We start from the raw sequence: 18,251 nt of genomic DNA on the forward strand, positions 1-18,251 counted from the left end.
CAGTCCTCACTTTTGCCCAGTTCTCCATGTGCCTACAGAACTACAAACTACTTCAGGAAGGATGTTGCCAGAAGTGGAGGGTTTGAGCTATAGGGATAGGTTGGGGCCATTTTCCCTGGAGCAAAGGCTGAGGGCTGACCTTATAAAATCATGACAGGTATGGATATGGTAAATAGCCATGGTCTTTTACCTGGGTGGGGGCAGAAAAAAAACAGTCTGAAACTAGAAAATAGGTTTAAGATGAGAGGAAAGATTTAAATCTGGAGGGGTACATGAATAGGAAGGGTTTAGAAGGATAGGGCCAAATGTTGTAATCAGGCCCCACAGGAATTAGATACCAACTCTGGTTGTTTCCCCTACTATGAACTTCACACTATTTTAAAGTTGTTTCAAAACTCACTGCACAATATGATGCAAAATATTGACGGATTCTTGTCAAATCAACACCTCAGCTCTGTTGCTCGGGTAAGTAAAAGGTTGATCATTGATCTGAATGTTACTTTATTTCCTTTGTCTACTCTTTTATTCTTTCACAGGTTATGGGTAACAGTTGTTGCCCTGTACAAAATAGAGGTATGAAAACTTCAATGATAGCCTTGAGCAGAACCTGAAAACCAGAACATTTCTAACATTGGGAGAGAAGTTCCTCTTCATGGATAATGCATAATAGAATTTCAGACTTATTTTTAAACTTCACCAGTAGTGCTCCACCCTTGCCACCATCACCCACATCTTTATTTAAAAATGTTCTCTTTCCTTTCCATTCCACTCCTACTCTTTCTTCCTCTTCCAAATAAAGAAAGCATACACACCAGTATTATAGGATGGGCTGAATGGCCTGTTGTATATTTTACATAATCCTGTGGAAAGTTTACCTTTGTGTAAATTGTTACATGTTTACAACGTACATGCTTGACATCTAGTGACAGAATGGAATACACTGAACAAGATGGGTTTGAACATTTGAGAGAATGAATTCTTCCAACTAGAGTCTTGTGGACCAAGAGTTAAAACAGCCAATTATTTAAATGTTTATATTATGAGAGAAAAACCAAACATTTGTCTTGGCACAGAAGATCACTAAAGGTGGCAAGTATTTCAGGTAAAGCATCTTTAATTAACTGGATGCTTGTTACACATACCCTGAAAGAGGAATACACACCCTTCCATTACTCTTCAAATTGACCAACCTAGTTTGGCACCAGACAAAAGGATTACAGAGGCCTACTGCTCATATGGGAGCAGTAGAATTTCTTCATGCTTTTCTTCCCCTGAATTTTCTCAATAGCTGCTTTGGTAGAGACAGCCAAGGTGCTTATAAAGTTGAAATGGGAGGTTTTTATACAGGCTAGGGAGAGAATGGCCCGGGGTGGGGGGGAGGGGCAGATCAAGTTTGATGTGGGGACAGGTGAAAACTAATGAACACTAGAACCAGGTCCCATGACATCCAATGTGAGGAGACCAAGACCTGGTTCAGTGGGCATTAAGTTTATTCTCCTGAACAAGACTGTCGTTCAACTCATCCAACCAACACAAAAGTCAATTATGTTTGAGGGTGGGGAAAAAAATTCACATTTCAAGCAATGTTAACCCAGTCCCAGATGTAGATATGATCAGTTACGAGTTGAGATTTGCATGCCAGCTTCACCTGTTCATGCTCACATCTAAACAAGCTCTAAATAACATCAGGACAGACATTAAAAATGTTTGAACAGGGAACGCATTCGAAAAGATTTAGGGCACAGCAGTCTCAAAAAAGCTTTTATGGACATCCCCCAGATTTACTCACTTTGCTACAGAACAGGTTTGAGGCAAGATTGTACCATCTTTAAAAACAGACATGAGGATGACAAAGCTGTGTCTGCACTTCCTACAACCAATGATATGGCTACAAGATCCCAAACACCAATTGGGAGTTGATTTTTTTTCATAACTTAACATGACAATAGATTTGTCATCCTCTCTCAGCAACAGACTTAGTTTATTGACCTTAATGCAGCACCTATTACAGGGATCTCTCAATAATACCTGGAGCTTGTTGACCTCATTGGCAATTCAAACCAAAAATCAATAAAACCAATAATTTATAATTTATTTAGATCACAGCCAAGCAATCGGCAAGAGACCAAATGAACCAATAGCCAGGCCCAATCTAATTAAAAGACAAGGGAAGGAATAACTTGTAAAATTGAATACTGAGAGAGAGAGCACGCATGACAGCCTGGTTGCATTTATCTTGCACATTTTCAGCTCAACCAAAGCAAACTTTTGATTATTTTTAACTTTATATTAAAAAAATGGTATATGCATAAAATTCAAAAGACACATTAACAAGCTTGAAATGCATCAGTCACTGTTTTCAAATGGTTTAAAATGTAAAACCCATTCAAAAAATGCTTTTAAGTAAAACAGAACAGTGTCCATGTCACTTCCTGATTGGCTCCAGACACTTCCATAATTCTTTAGGATAATCAGAGAGGGAGGGAGATAGAGAGGAGGGGGGAAAAAGCAAGGGAGAGAGAGAGAGTTTCTCCTTGTGTTGCTCCTTGCTGTAGTCCTGTTTTGCGTCTAGTAGCCGCTAGCTGGAGTCACTGCTGCTCCCTGTGATTTCACCTTGTGTCGCTGGCCTCCCCGTCTTCTCCCTCCGCCACCTTTGGGCTGATTGGAAATCAGAGATTTGTTAAAACACCAAGAATTCTTTTAATGAAGCTCATTTGTCCAGCAGACAGTAGACACCAGTAAATTAAAGACCCCTTCCTCACCTGAGCACTTTTGCCAAACACACTTAGTAACAGCTGTGCACCCCTGTCCCTATACAAATATCAGCACTTACTTTGGACACTCCCCAGGACTCTGTCACAAAGCATCACCAGTCGAGTGTCTCATGTTTCTGACTCAGGTCTATGCTGGAAATCTTAAAACCTAATAAGCCTGCCCCCAAATAAGTTACAACTCCGTTTTATTCATGTCAGATGAATAATTAACTTTGACTCTATCTTTTATAATTTACTGGTTTTATTACAAATTTTTAGCAAATGCAGCATTCTGCTGTTTTAAAAAAAAGTGCTTCACATTCTTTCCCCTCCTTTCCAAAAGACACTTCTGCTTTGATAGAGTACAGAACAGCCACAATGGGCTGAATGGCCTCCTGAATCTCTCCTTATCATATGCTGGAGGGGAACATCAGAATCCTGCCTGATTTTGCTGCAGTTTTTCCCAACTCCACAGCCAGCTGCAGGACATTACTGACATCAGCACAGACTGGGAATGGATTCCCCCCCCCTTGCTTCACTGACTTTGAGGAGGAAGCTGACTGCAGGTTTCTCGATCAATGGAGTCTGGCCAAACCATTGTGCTAACACCACACAAATCCATGCAGCTACCTTGTTTTTCTTATTAATATCTGGATTCTGTTTATCCTCTTCTGAAGGCATCTGAAAGCCGTGCAGCAAGAGAAAGCAAAGAGACAGACAACATGAGCAGACAAGACAGCCAGAGACAAAACCTGCAACAATCACCAACAAAAATTTGGATGCATCAGCACCAGTGACGCTTTTACTGTGTTATGGCACAGGCTTTAGTGAGTGTGCACAGCTTGGAGCTTTGCATCACTGTTGGGTGTAAAATATAGCAATGCAACCTGAAAGAGTTCCAGGGCACCCTGACCTACCTGCGTTTGGCTCAGTGTGTACAGAGCTGGCACCTGTCCCGAAGACAGACCCTCCTCGGCAGTTGTACCACTTGCTGCCGACACTTCCTCCTTCTTCAATAAGGCCCCTTTCTTTGTTGACTGCATCTTCAGCTGGAGTGGTTTGGTGTTCGATGGTGATGTGTTCGTGGTCTGGATTAACTAGTTTTCAAAATAAACCCGGGTGAACAGTTATAATCTACTCCATTTGGTCAATTAGGACATTTCTCAGTAGTTTATCCAATGCTGCTTCCTGTTCCCCGAGATCTAGGTTCCTCTCTCAAATCCATAACATGCTTAAACAACAAACACGAGTCACCTCATCCAGGGGATAACAAACCTACAGGAACCAGATACAATATTTCCACCCCATTTTAGTCCAGTCAGGTATTTCAACTCAAATGAAGGTTATTGCAGTAACAGAAAATGTTGAATTAAATAAATTGTCACAATGATGTGTCAATCAGCTGATTCAGCTCTGTGAGCTAGATGAGAGACTGTAGGTAACCTTTGTTCCTGGTGTGGTATGGGATGAAACAGTGATAGCACCCTTTCACAGATTAGTGAAAATTGTGCCCAGTCACAGTCAGGGTGGTCTTCAAACTGGGGTTCAGAGGGTTAAACTGAGGACAAGTTGTACAAACTCGCCCTCTATTCCTTCAAGGTTAGAGTTCGACTGGCAATCTATGGCAGGAGTTTAAATGTTACTAATGGTTTGAAAGGGGGAAATCACAAATGAGAACAGAACATTCCAACGCAGTACAGGCCCTTTGGCTCTCGATGTTGCGCTAACCTGTGAAACTAATCTGAAGCCCATCTAACCTACACTAATTTGAACCACAAAGCTCTTCACTAACAAGGCAAACGGAAACACTTCCTGGCAAAAAGCCAGCACTTGGAGACATAGAATAACTACAAATAGGAGGGTAAAAATCAGTCCTCTAATCAAATGGCAGTTTAGGCTTTGAGGGGCTGAATGGCCTTTTTTTCCTAGTGATGCTGTTTGGGTTTAGGGCAGGAAAAGGGAACCAAAGAGCTTCCTTCAAACAATCAAATAGAGAGTCATACAGCATGGAAACAGACCCTTTGGTCCAACCAGTCCATGCTGACCATAATCCCAAACTAAATTAGTCTCAACCATCTGCATTTGACCCATATCACTCCAATCTTGCCTATTCATGAACTTATCCAAATGTCCTTTAAACATTACTAAACATCCTTTGGAAGTTTATTCCGTGCATGACCCACCCTCTGTGTTTAAAAAAAAATTTCCCCTAGTGTCTTATTGAAATCTCTCTCCTCTCACCTTAAAAACATGCCTCTAGTCTTGAAATCCCCCATCCAAGGGAAAAGAAAAACCACCTGCCATTCACCTTTTCTAAGTCCCCCATGACTTTATATACCTCTAGAAGATCACCCCACAACATTTTATGCTCCAGTGAAAAAGGTCTCAGCCTTATAACTCCAACCCTCCACACCCAGCAATATCTTGGTAAATCTCCTTGGGAGCAGGACTACAAACCAGAGGCTGATAAAGGCCTCTTCAGAGCCTAGAAAACATCACATTTGGGGCTGCTGCAATGAACAAATGGGAGATTTATTCCTGTACCACAAAAGGCCACCAGACTGATTTACAACCAAAATGTCCAAATGGAGTATTCAGAAACTCCCTGGTCATCAACCAGCAGGTTTGAAACCAGCCCCTCCCACTGCCAACATTTACCTTGGTTATAGTTCCCACTGCTTTGGTCCGGCCCTCTCGGAAGACAAGGCGCTGATCAGCGTGCAGGTATTCAGGGGTTTTAATGAAGCGGAAATGGACAGTGGCCTTGTCTCCTGTCCTCAGGCAATCTTTGCTCATGGACAGAATGGTGGCTGTCTGACGAATGCTGCCACAGTGCACTATCAGACAAAGAATGGAATGAGCAATTGGACTGAATGCACATAACACAACTGACGACAGGTTCGCCGAGAGGAGGCCATACATTCTTTTAAAAAGGCTGCCATTTCTATCGTGCCTCCTCAGAGTATCTCAAAGCACTTTACAGCCAAGAAGTAAAGTGTATTTAAAGTGTAGACATTAGTTGTTTTGTGGAAACACCGCAGTCAATTTATACAAAACAAGATCCCACAAAGTGTCAGTGCTTATCATTTTTCCAAAACTGATACTGGATATTAAATATTAGGCAGAATACTGAAAATCTTCTTCAAAAATAGTGCCATAGAATCTTTCACATGCACACAAGACAACAAACTGGGTCCACACTTCAGTGTTTCACTAAAACACAAGAATGAACTTCAGTACTGTGCCAAGGCACGGCAGCCTGCATGATGATGTGGTCATATTTCTGGAGTGGGCTTGATGTGACCCCCCTCATTGTGGATCATTAACTCCTCCCCCCTTTGAGTCACCAAAGGAAGTTGATGAGAAATGTTAATTTCTGAGAAGCAGTACACTCAGCACACAGAGGTTCCACCTCCAGTTGGCTTACCCATAGCCTGGTAGCGAGGGCTGATGGTTGTTGGATGGTGCAATACAAGAATTTCTCCCTCGAACTCCCAGGACGCCTGAGGATTAAGTTTTGGAGAAACCATCACCATTCCCTTTCTGATGGATGAACGCTTAATCTGGGGGTGGGGGAAAGAGGAATTAGGTTCCATATCTTTGGACAGTGGTGGGAATTTTGTTAAAGCACAAAGTGCATTTGTTTCAATATTCTCAGAATACAGACAAAAATTATCTGCACAGAATGGCATATTTTAGGTTATGATTTTTTAAAAATAAAACTCCTTCAGATATGGGGTGTTGCTTGCTGGGCCAGTATTTATTGTCCATCCCTAGTTGCCTTGGGGAAGGTTCTGGTGAACCACATTGAACTATTGCAGTTCACCCTGATCCACACAGTGAACCACTTGCAACATGGGGGAAGACGAAACCTCCCATCCCCTTTACAAATTCACTTCCAAATGCCTTTTGATTTGTGTCCTGCCTCATTAGGCAACTAAGTTAAACGTCTTATTAACTGCAAATATTCGTAACTTCCCTATGTGTTGATCCTCACTTTGTAACACAATATACTTCAGTTTTAGGCCTTTCAAGCTGGCACAGTGGTAATTCCTGATCAAGGGCTTATGCCCAACATGTCGACTCTCCTGCTCCTTGGATGCTGCCTGACCTGCTGTGCTTTTCCAGCACCACACTTTTCAACTCTGACTCTCTAGCACCTGCAGTCCTCACTTTCTCCCAGTGGTAATGTCACTGGACTAGCAATCCAGGACAATCATACCAGCATGGAAAGACCCTTCCGTCTAACTAGTCCACGCCAAGCATAATCCCAAAACTAAACTAGTCCCAACTGCCTGCACTTTGGCACATGTCCCTCCAAACCTTTCCTATTCATGTATTTGTCCAAAAATGTCTTTTAAATGTTGTAACTGTATTCACATCCACCACTTCCTTTGGCAGTTCACTCCATACACAAGCGACATAAAATAATTGCCCCTCGTGCCTTTTTAAAAATCTTTCTCCACTCATCTTAAAATTGTGCCATCTAGTCTTGAAATTCCCCACTCTGGGGAAAAGACACTTACCATTCCCCTTCTCCATGCCCCTTGTGATTTTATAACCCTTCAACCTCCTGCATACCAGTAAAACAAGTGCCAGCCTATCTTGTAACTCAAAACCCTCCATGCCCAGCAACATCTCTTCTGAACTCTCCATCTTAATAACATCCTTACTATAACTGGGTGACCAGAACTGGACAGAGTACTCCAGAGGAGGTCTCACTAACATCCTTTACAGCCTCAACATGACATCCCAATTCCTATACTCAAAGGTCTGAGCAATGAAGACAAGTGTACTGAACACCTTAACATTAGTTCGGAGAATTGATGGAGACAATTGAATTCAACAAAATCTAGAATAAAAACTGGCTCAATGTGGACCATGGAACTACTGTCAATAATTATAAAACCTACCTGGATCACTAACATTCTTTTGCTAAGAAAATCTCCTGTTTGTACCTGGTCTGGCCTACATAAGACATCAAGAGCAAGGTGGGTGATTCAAACTGTCCTTTGTGGATGATGTATCTTCCTCATTTACGTTTTCCCTTTGGCAAAGTTTCTCCTTTGGACGTTTTATTAAACCAAACCAGAAATGGTTGCCCTGGCCAACCTATCCTTTGAGTCCAGGGCTAGCAACAAGGGTTGATCCTCAGGACCATATTGGTCAATATCATGATCCAACTATTCATAAACAGCTACCATAACTGGAGAGGTTATGGCTGTCGGGAAATGATCCATTCAATCCGTCTCCTCTTATGGAGAAGACAGCCGCAGGCCAAGTGGTGATTTAAGAGTAATATTTAAAATTTTGAAAGAGGTTTGACGGGGTAAAGAATCCAAAATAACAGCTAACTTCTAAAAAGATAGTCACTGATGAATTCAATCAGGAATTCAGGAAAAAAAAGTCTTTCCCTAGAGGAATCGGTGAGAAATGTGCAAATAGCTACCATAGGGAATAGGCAAGGAAACTAACCAAGCAGGTAAATGTCAGCTCAATCATCAGGAGGGAGGGCAAGAGAAGAGGCTCACATAGAACACTGACATGACCATGCATCAGTTCAGCTGAATGACCTGTTTGTGTTGTAAAATCTCTAGACTTTTGTAATTTTTATTTAAAAAAAAAGGAGTTGTATGGTGCTGCTTGTATGGATTAGTAACTGTATAGTATTGAGAAAATGGGCATTTGATCTGTTTACATGAATAATTTCTGGAGGGACAAGACAGAACATTAACAGCAAGCAGTAACCAGAGGAGAGAGAGAAAAAGTGTGTTTTGTACCTTCTTCAGAGCGAAGGATGCAGTTTGGCCACCTCGTACTTCCCGGACTGGCATTCGTTTCCTGTGGATTGATTTTACCGCGATGGGCATGAAGTTCCCCAGTGGGTCAGGTCCTAGAAGTAATGTGTCATTCAAACGGATCAAACCTCTTAGCGTTGTTCCAGATACCACTGTCCCAACGCCCTGGAAAATATAGTGAAACGGGAAGAGATCATGGTTTATCCATCTGGAATCAAATAAACTTCAACAATCAAAATCCATATTCTTGTTTTTTACTCATGAAAACAAGTAAGAATTCTGCCAATTTTAATTAGAACTGGTTTATATTTGATCTACCCATGGATGCAAGGAAATCTTGTATGTGTACAAAACAGTTTGGTTGCATTCATAAAGCACTTATCCTCAATGTTCCAAACACAATGTATCCCTATTGAAGCCTAAACTGTTGTCAAATAGGCAAACAGTAATTTGTGCATAAAGATCCCACAATAATGATGAATTAATATTCCCAGTTGATGTTTACTGTTCCTGCTGATTTGAAACACCAGTCTTCCCTTTTGAATTACGTTATGATCTCTTATTTACTCAAACTGAGCTGTGGTTTAACATTATTATCTGAACGACATGGATTGCTGCATTACTTTGTTTACCAGCATCCAGAACGAGATGACTTCCCACCCGCCCACCACGTCACACACTTGTTTGTCCAGTAAGTTGAGGCATGCAAACAGGGCAGTGTTTGGGATGTAGTGATAAAGTCTCTGGACTGATAGTAGACGTTGAGTTTAATGGATTTAAATCCCACCATTGCAGCTGTGCAAAAGGACTAGAATTAAAACAAAGCCACCGTCACAGAGACTATTATCGATTTGATTTGTTGTAAAGACCCATCTGGTTCATCAATGTCCTTTAGGGAAGGAAATATTTTTAAAAATAGGCTGCAGGACAAAGGCACTAGCGGAGTTGTTCTTGCAGACAGCCAACACACACGCACGCACACACACAAAATGGCTCCCTTCTGCACTGTAACTATTCTATGATTCAGACAGGTCAGAGAATCCCAGATTAGTCCTTGAACTTTGTCAGTTAGGTTTGAATGGACAAGTTAGTGGTAGTGTTTCCATTTGCATGCAAGTCCAAAATTACAGCTCATAAACAGTCACTAATAAATCTAATCAAAAATTCAGAAGAAACGGGCAATAATCGGTATGTTGCAATTCACTCACGTTTGATTCTCATAGATGACTATTAAAACTGACTCTTATTAGCCAGGCCTTCAGCTATCTAGACACCAAGCTCCAGTTCTAATCTTCCCTGACTTCCTTCAAAAGGCTCCTTAAAGTATACTTCCTTCTAGGTGGCCTTAATCAGAGTCATGTTACTACTTTAAAGGAATTGAACAAATGACTGATGTAATGGAGGACCAAAATGTGGAACTCCTCTGCAAGCTTAATACTTGGAATTAATACAAAGGCCGTTTAGTCGCAGCCAGTCCCCATTATACAAGATCTCACCGGGACAGAGTACGTGTCGTCAATCTGAAACTCTGCCGGCTCATCCTCCTTGAAACTTGTCCTTGGTGACAGCAGGTTCAAAAACATCTTCAGCAGATCGAGGTTCTCCCCAGTGACGTTAGAGATCTGGAAAATTGGGCACATCCTGAGACAAAGGAAAACATAAGGACTCAGTTATAAGGAGACACACACTCACATTTGACAGTCTTGCCTCATCGAGGACAAACACCAGGGACACTGGGCAGGCACCTTTTGGGGAGTTAATTGGTCAGGGTGCAGAATACCTCCTGAGTGGTTCAGTGTTCATGAATCCTCATTAAGCACACCACCACTCTCAAGGGGGAAGTAGGGTATGGTCAACAGATGCTGGCTCCAGACAGAGATGTTCACATCCACAAATGAATGAAAAAAAACCTAATCTTCCTCCAAATCAGTTACAAACACCTGCGTTGAAACCCTCCACTGTTTATCCTGCTATAATTAAACTCCCCAAGTTTCTAGTCTCACATCAAAAAGCTACCCAAGGGAAGCATGTCCCATTTCACTTTGGTATCAAATGCTTCGTGGGAGCCTCGGCATAGTCACTGAATTTAGGGCAGCAGCGAGGACACTGACTCGCTATAGGATGAGGAAAGGATTACAAAAAACACAATACCTTAGCTCCTGTGATTGATTGAAGCATACATGCTGGCCTAGTGGACAAAAAAAAAGTGTCTTGGACTAGGTAGGTGCCTACAAAGGGAAGCAGTTCCTCTTGCACACAGCCAGCACAGAAATTACACATCGAATGGAGTTTTCCATACTGTAACAATTCTACAAAAGAATTTGAGCTGACAATGCTGCCCAACCCAATCATGCAACTCGATGATGCTAATTGTGGGAACGACAGAAACTATATGGCGGCCAGACGCACTTTCACAGAAAAGGTGGAAAAATATCAAAAAAATGCTTTTATGGGGAGTGTGAAGCCCATTACCTTTCAGAGCTGAAGTTTGATGCTGTAACGATCACATCATCCTTGTTCTGGACCAGGACTGGGATCTTCCTGCAGCCTGGAGACTTCAACAGCCTCTGCAGCAATTTCAGTGTTTCTGATCAATAAAGACAGACAAACAAACCCATCAGCCATTGGACAGTTTATCATAAGTAATGAACTGGAGCACTGTACAGCCACCCCACAACCAGAGAGTTCTATTGTCCAGACTGTGTCACTACTTCCTGCCCTCAGAAACCTGCACTAAAGGTTCCCATTTTAAGGTTTTGCTTCTGCCTTTTCACACCAGCTGACTGGTCTTCACATTCACCAAGATATTCACCAAGATATTCCTCATGTTAGAGCAAGGTGCTAAGGATTTAATCACTTTTCATTGTAATGAACTTTCCTGTTAACAATTGAGTGATTTCACTCCAGCACATTTGGCACTAATCATATATACCATTGACAAAGGATGCAGACAGACTGGAGAAAATGTAAAAGAAAATTTACAAGGACACTACCAGAGCGGAGAACTCGAGCATCCAGGAGGGACTGAATAGGTTTGGGCAAGAAAAATAAACTTAACAGGTGGCCTGCTAAAGAGGCTATTAAACTAATAAATGGAGTTGGTCAGGGAGGATATTAAGGAAGATAGTTCCATTATGGGAAAGCAGACAGTCACTAATAAATCCAACAGACATCAGGAGGAATTATTTTTATTCACAAGTTGATTAGAATGTGGAGCTCACTACCAGAGTTAGATTGTTCCTTTTAAAAGTGCATTAGAAGGGTACCTGAGGGAAAGGCCACAAAGGAGCAAGTTGGGGATAAGAGATGGTTCTTATGGAATGCCAACACCACAAACAGACGAGCTCGGCCAAATGGATGATTTTTGCCAATTGGGAATCCAGATCAATACAGGAAAACGGAGAAACAGATAGTCACTTCTCCAGAAATTGCAACACTGACATTGTATAGTTTGTACATGTTGTGCATTCTTTAACTGGAGAAAGAACAAAATGAAGGAGTGCGTTTTACCCCAAGTGGTTACTGAATGGCAGTGAATTGTGACTTACTTTTGTGTTAAAAATCTATAACCGTGGATTAAGTTTACCCGTGTTGTGGTCAAGAAAATTCCTACCCAAATTAGTGCCAATGGCCAAAATGGCATCATTATGGCCTCACCTAGGACAGCTCAGTTCACACACAAAATAGCAACTTCACCTGTCAGCACCTGATACAGGTGGCTAGAAAGAGAACCCACAAGTGTTTTCAAATCACTGACAATTTGGTACTTCACCTCTTACCTTGTAAGATATTAGCTGGACACATGTCTATCTTTGTCACCACAACAAACACAGGAACGTTGAGAGCCAGTGCAAGTCCCAGGTGCTCTTTGGTCATGCCCACAATTCCAGCATTACTACCAACCTTAGGAAGGCAAAGTTCATCCAGTCAGAATGAAAAAAAAGAGGTAGCTGACAATCAGAACTGAATACTAAAATTCCTATTCTCTTTTATAGAAATCCTCAGCACATGCTGATTTATAACACAGCAGCAATTGGCTCGAGTGAGTTTTGGGATAGCTACAGCTTATGAAAGACTCAATAGAAATCCAAGTTTATTATTCTTTTCCCATTGCCTATCAAAGCACACCAAAGCCAGCGGCATTTTCTGGAAGTAACCAGTATAAGTAACAGCATCAACCAGTCACTGGTAGCAACAGGTTTTAAACATTGAGCTTCTCAGTGTGTGGCCTGTGCAAGTAAACTTGTTTCTGAATTGCGGCCTCAGGCTAACTGTTCAAACACTCAGCCTACACTTGCTGATTCAGAGGTACACATTGTCTATCAACTCCATAATGGATAGGAGGCAGGGTACTTGCCTCACCGCTGGAAACAAAAGGTCACTCAATCAGGTGTTATTGGGAGACTCCCTTCCCATACATCACCCCTCGTTTCTTCAATAAAGCACTTTCTGGCTACACAGTAGCTAAAAATCACACACCAGTTTATAATCCAGCAGGTTCATTTGGAAGTACAAGCTTTCGGAGTGCTGCTCCTTCGTCAGGTAACTAGTGGAGTAGTATCATAGGATACAATTTATAGCAAAAGATCACAGTATCATATACAGTTACTGGCTTTCACACCCTGGTCTACAGTCTGCAGAGGGAATTCGGCAGATGACGGCAGATTGAGGCAGCCAGACCCAAACCTTGCTGGTGGAGTGCACCTGTTAACAAGAGACAAGGACAGGACCAAGTCCTGTTCAAATACTACTTAGCCCATGCCTGAGCATCGTGTCTCACAGGGGAGCATGGCAGTGGGGTAGCAGGCACACTCGGTCTGAATGTCAGTGAGCCAGTGCCACAAGGCAAGCAAGAAGGCCAGGGGGTGGGAAAGGTCAGGGTTTAAATCCCATTCTAGAAATTCAAGAGCACATCCAATACTAGCACTGCAATAATCAGATAGTGCTGTGCTATCACAGCTGTCCTCTCTTGGACGCTGCATTAAACAGAGAGTGCCTCCTGTTTGGAAGATTACTTAAAAGTTTCCATAGCTCTAAGAGTGAAGTTCTCCTCAGGTATCCTGGGCCAATAGGACTTAGCTGAAGAGGAGACAGCTACTTCAAAGGAAAAACCAAAAATCAGTGCATTCAAGCAGGACTGACAGTGAAAGAAAGAGAGGGGGCTGAGGATAAGTATATTCCAAGAAAGATAAAGGCTTGCATTAGTTGCAAAATCCCTTCAGATGCCCCGAGGTAGCACAAAGTGCTTATAAAAATATCTTCCTTCTTACCATCAACATACAGAAATCTGGTAGATGTCCTGTCATTCCAAACACTGTAGTCTTCAAGTATTTCTCGTGTCCTGCCAGGTCAATAAAGGTGATGACTTTTGAAGATTTCTCACAGATTTTGGTCCAGTCTAATCCACCACCATGGCTGTCTGGTTTGTTCACAACATCCCCAGTGCTGTCAAAGCCCAGGATATCATTGCCAACACTGCTTGTCCGCCCAGATTCAACCTCGTGCTTATGACGGAAAAGTTTCTGCCGTGCAAATCCTCGTCCGTTGTCAAGTTCTCCATGTGTTAGTACACCTAGCAATGTGCTCTTACCAGCATCCACATTCCCAACCACTGCCACCCTGCAGGAATAAAGAGGGTGATTTAACTGCAGTCATTACACATGACAAGCTTGACTGAATAGTGTTCGGCAGGGACCATTGACTAAACACTGCTGCGGTCATCTGCAACCAGAAGCCTCCCAGCTCTGCTACCAAAGAGAATTTGGCAAAAAACAATTAGACTCCGTTTACAAAATATTCATTACAACTCAATAAATACCAACTGCAGATTCCATTTAACTCTATTTTGAATGCACCAGGGTAACACTTGGTGTTAATGCTTACCTCCGAAAGAACTAGGTAACAAGAGGAAGTGATTAAAAACAAAGATTATTAACATGAGCTTGTTCATTATATTCCCGATAGCCAGTGAAGGAAGAAACCAGAGCCAGTCTTTACTTGAAATAGACCTATTCACAGAGTCTAGCATTACGGGTATACAACGCCACAAAACTTCTAGGTTAGAAAAAAGTGTCTGTGTGCGCACTCAAGTGACCATCTAATCCTTCACTTCAGATGATGCAATTAAGAATTGTACCTGTTGTAGAACATATAGTAGGGCATTAAGTTTGGACACAAAGACTGATCAATGGGTCAAGATACAAGGAGGTAACTGACTGGCAAGAAACTCAAAGCCTTCATGAAAGAAGCACTCACTTTCCTCACAGTCTCAACAAATAAAAGGCATTGATGATTCCCACTCCTCTACAGGTTGAACACTATGAACATTTTCAGGTTTCTTTTATTTAAAAAATGTGACACTTCTAATGCCTCACCTGACCTCCAAAAAGTCATTCTCCCCAACTCGCTTCCGCACCAGGTAATCGGCTACTTTTCCTCCTGCCTCCTGACGTTCTCGGAGGAGGATCAGATCAGAATAGATCTGCTCAGCTAGACTTTTGACAGTCGCTACAGATGCTTCAATATCCTCATCATTTAGACCATACTTCTTGCCATCTGGAATAAAGAGATCATAAGGATTAAAATGCATACGTCTCATTACCCAGTTATTTTTATTCTGGATTATAAACTGCACAGGGTGAACTGACCACATTCACTGTGCTAAGCTTACAAATGCCAGGTGGGGACAACTTACAAAGTAGGAGAGCAGGAAGGGAAATGTTTGCACCTAAAGGACATAAAATGGAACAAGTTACTAGTAAAGGATATTAAAATTGATGACAAATACTGCATTTACCCAGAAACAGACTTTACCTGATCCTTGTCCGATTACATAGATGGTCTCCCCACAACCCTCATCCATTCGCTCGCGCAACTGTTTCAGCAGGCAGTCATATTGCTCCAAACTTGGACTCACCAACACAAACTAAAGCAGAAAAAGGAGAAATGGGTTCAGTGGAAATTTTATGACGGCCTGAAGACACTTGTTAAAGTCAGGCTTAAACCAGCCAGAACAATGCTTTCCTGCCAATGGTCAGACTTGGAAATTAATTTAATGCCAGACTTTACAAAGTGCTGCCTTAACTAAACCAAGGAGCTGATCACGAGGTGGGAGTGGAGCACTTTTCTGTTAAAAAACCACTTGGAATCGTAATTGTATCAACAATCCAGCTGATGACAATTGTATGCTCTCACATTGTCAAGGTTTGCTGATTTGTTCTTTTGTCAATCAGAAAAACAAAGCTTTGGTATGCACAAAGAAGTTGTTATTTGGATTGTAACCATCACTACTTCTGATGAAGGGTTAAACCTAAATTGTAAACATGTATTTTCTTTTGAAAGTGGTGACTACATGCACATCTTAAATCAGTACAAAAAGAGAACAGCTTTGTTTACAACATCCTAATCATTGCACAAACAATTCATTATGTATTGCACAACCAGGATGACATGAAAGTCACAATACACAAATATAAAATCTCTCTCGAGGAGAAAGTGAGGTCTGCAGATGCTGGAGATCAAAGTTGAAACTTTATTGCTGGAACAGCACAGCAGGTCAGGCAGCATCCAGGGAACAGGAGATTCGACAAATCTCCTGTTCCCTGGATGCTGCCTGACCTGCTGTGCTGTTCCAGCAATAAAGTTTCAACTAAAATCTCTCTCTACATGCGTAAACACAAGTTATCAATTTCACCTTGCAATTTATCACAGCCCCGTATTCCTCTCTCACTTATTCATACAAACACAAAATCTACAAAAGGCTTACACTTTGGAATTAGTGACTTTAAAAGGTGTGATACAAACAAATTGTGGGTAAGTTTAGATACATTCAAATCAATCTTGATAATGATGCACAAATCCCACAAAAGATCACATATAAAAAACAACATAATGCACATGGTTCCAGGATTTTAAGTCTGATTCTGAAGGAAGAGTAACATAATTCCATGTTCTAATTGCGTGTGGGTTGGAGAGAGTGCAGGTGAGGTGTTCTCATGCATCTGCTGTCCTTACCCTTCTAAGTGGTGCATGTTGTGGGTTTGGAAGGTGCTGTTGAAGGAGCTTGGCAAGTTGCTGCAGTGCATTGTGTAAATATTACTACATTTGAGTTGCAAATGGAACGGAACAGTACACGAATTAATGAATATCTCCACACCTCATATTATGATGTCGTAGCTGTATGTTCGCTGAACTGGGAAGGCAAACATACCTACAACTACAACAACTGGCAGCCAAACTACAAATGTTTATACAAATCTTGATAACCTGAGGATGGAGGGAAAAGGACACTGGCTAAGCAGCTAGGCCTAGAACACTGGATCAGTGGTGCTGGAAGAGCACAGCAATTCAGGCAGCATCCGAGGACAGGCAAAATCGACGTTTCGGGTAAAAGCCTTTTATTCCTGATGAAGGGCTTTTACCCGAAACGTCGATTTTGCCTGTCCTCAGATGCTGCCTGAATTGCTGTGCTCTTCCAGCACCACTGATCCAGAATCTGGTTTCCAGCATCTGCAGTCATTGTTTTTACCTTTTAGGCCTAGAACACTGCCTGGAAAAATTTGCACAGTGATGCTCAAGTACTGAGCAATTTGTCTACAATAAGCACAATTCTCTTCTTGCTATGAATGACTCCAATCAAAGTGAATTACCTCAGTTCCTATGGACTCCAGTTTTACTAGAAAATATACACACTAAAATTACATTTTGAAAATGATCTAGTTTTGCTTTGAGTGAGTGTATAGTCCACATCAAATCTATATCTACACTGCAAACTACAAACCTGTCAAGGCCACTTAGTTCACAAAAAGGGACAGCACAGGCAGTATGCAGCAAACCGATGAACAGAACAGAAGACGATCCAGCCCCTCAAACCTGTTTTACCATTCACTCGATCACCTGTACGTCAGGTATTTACCCACCAACTCTCCACAATTTCTCAACACTTTATCCAGCATAAGCAGATACTGTGGATGCTGGATATCTGAAAGTTTTTCAAACTCTGTTTCACTGTTCATAGTTGCTGCCTAATCTATTTGAGGATTTTCTGAATTTTTTGCTTTCATTTTTTAAAAAGCTCTAAATCTCATGTCTAAACACTGCAATTTGCACTTCCCTACTTGAAAAAGTATTCTGATTTTATCTGTGAATTGACAATTTCATGAAATCGTTTATCCAAACAATTTAGATGTATTCATTGTTAAAATAAAATCACACAACACCAAGTTATAGTCCAACAGTGCTTCCAAATAAACCTGTTGGACTATAACTTGGTGTTGTGAGATTTTTAACTTTGTAACCCCAGTCCAACACTGGCACTTCCAAATTGTGATGTATTCATTAGCTGCAAAATGCATTGGGCCATTCCACATTCATGGAAGATGCCACAAAAATGCCAGTGTTCCGTAATTCTACTTAATTTTCAGATTTTAACTCCACCAAGTAAACGATCCCTATGGCGTGCATCTAAACGCCTCAATCTGATTAATTCCTTTTTAGTTTAGAAGTTTGAGGCTAATCAAGCACTTTGGATGAAGGGGTGTGAACCCTTGATACCTCTCATGACCATAACATCCCCATCTCCAACCATCTACCTCCCATTCCCAACCTCTATACACCCCCAACCATCCTTCACACACACTCAATCCCTAACCCGCAACTTCATCTCCCCCCCCCCCACCATTGCCCCCAATCCCCAATCTCC

At 41.7% G+C, this 18,251-nt stretch overlaps 1 protein-coding gene across 2 annotated transcripts in view; it reads right to left on the reverse strand.

Moving 5' to 3' along the window:
* Positions 1–1,750: 1,750 nt before the first annotated feature.
* LOC122542099 (GTP-binding protein 1-like) overlaps positions 1,751–18,251 on the reverse strand; it is a 17,222-nt gene continuing 721 nt past the window's right edge. The window contains exons 2-13 of one of the 2 annotated variants that reach the window (XM_043679463.1): positions 15,365–15,476; positions 14,926–15,106; positions 13,822–14,170; positions 12,331–12,454; positions 11,024–11,138; positions 10,048–10,192; positions 8,534–8,716; positions 6,181–6,316; positions 5,412–5,590; positions 3,671–3,850; positions 3,384–3,434; positions 1,751–2,658 (exon numbers count right to left, since the gene is read on the reverse strand). In XM_043679463.1, the coding sequence (XP_043535398.1) occupies positions 2,569–2,658; positions 3,384–3,434; positions 3,671–3,850; positions 5,412–5,590; positions 6,181–6,316; positions 8,534–8,716; positions 10,048–10,192; positions 11,024–11,138; positions 12,331–12,454; positions 13,822–14,170; positions 14,926–15,106; positions 15,365–15,476 (1,845 nt within the window). In that variant the 3' untranslated portion in view covers positions 1,751–2,568. The remainder of the gene's footprint in view (positions 2,659–3,383; positions 3,435–3,670; positions 3,851–5,411; positions 5,591–6,180; positions 6,317–8,533; positions 8,717–10,047; positions 10,193–11,023; positions 11,139–12,330; positions 12,455–13,821; positions 14,171–14,925; positions 15,107–15,364; positions 15,477–18,251) is intronic. The other variant, XM_043679465.1, reaches the window with a different exon arrangement.

Source organism: Chiloscyllium plagiosum, chromosome 39 (genome assembly GCF_004010195.1).
Source record: "Chiloscyllium plagiosum isolate BGI_BamShark_2017 chromosome 39, ASM401019v2, whole genome shotgun sequence".
Lineage (NCBI taxonomy): Eukaryota > Metazoa > Chordata > Chondrichthyes > Orectolobiformes > Hemiscylliidae > Chiloscyllium > Chiloscyllium plagiosum.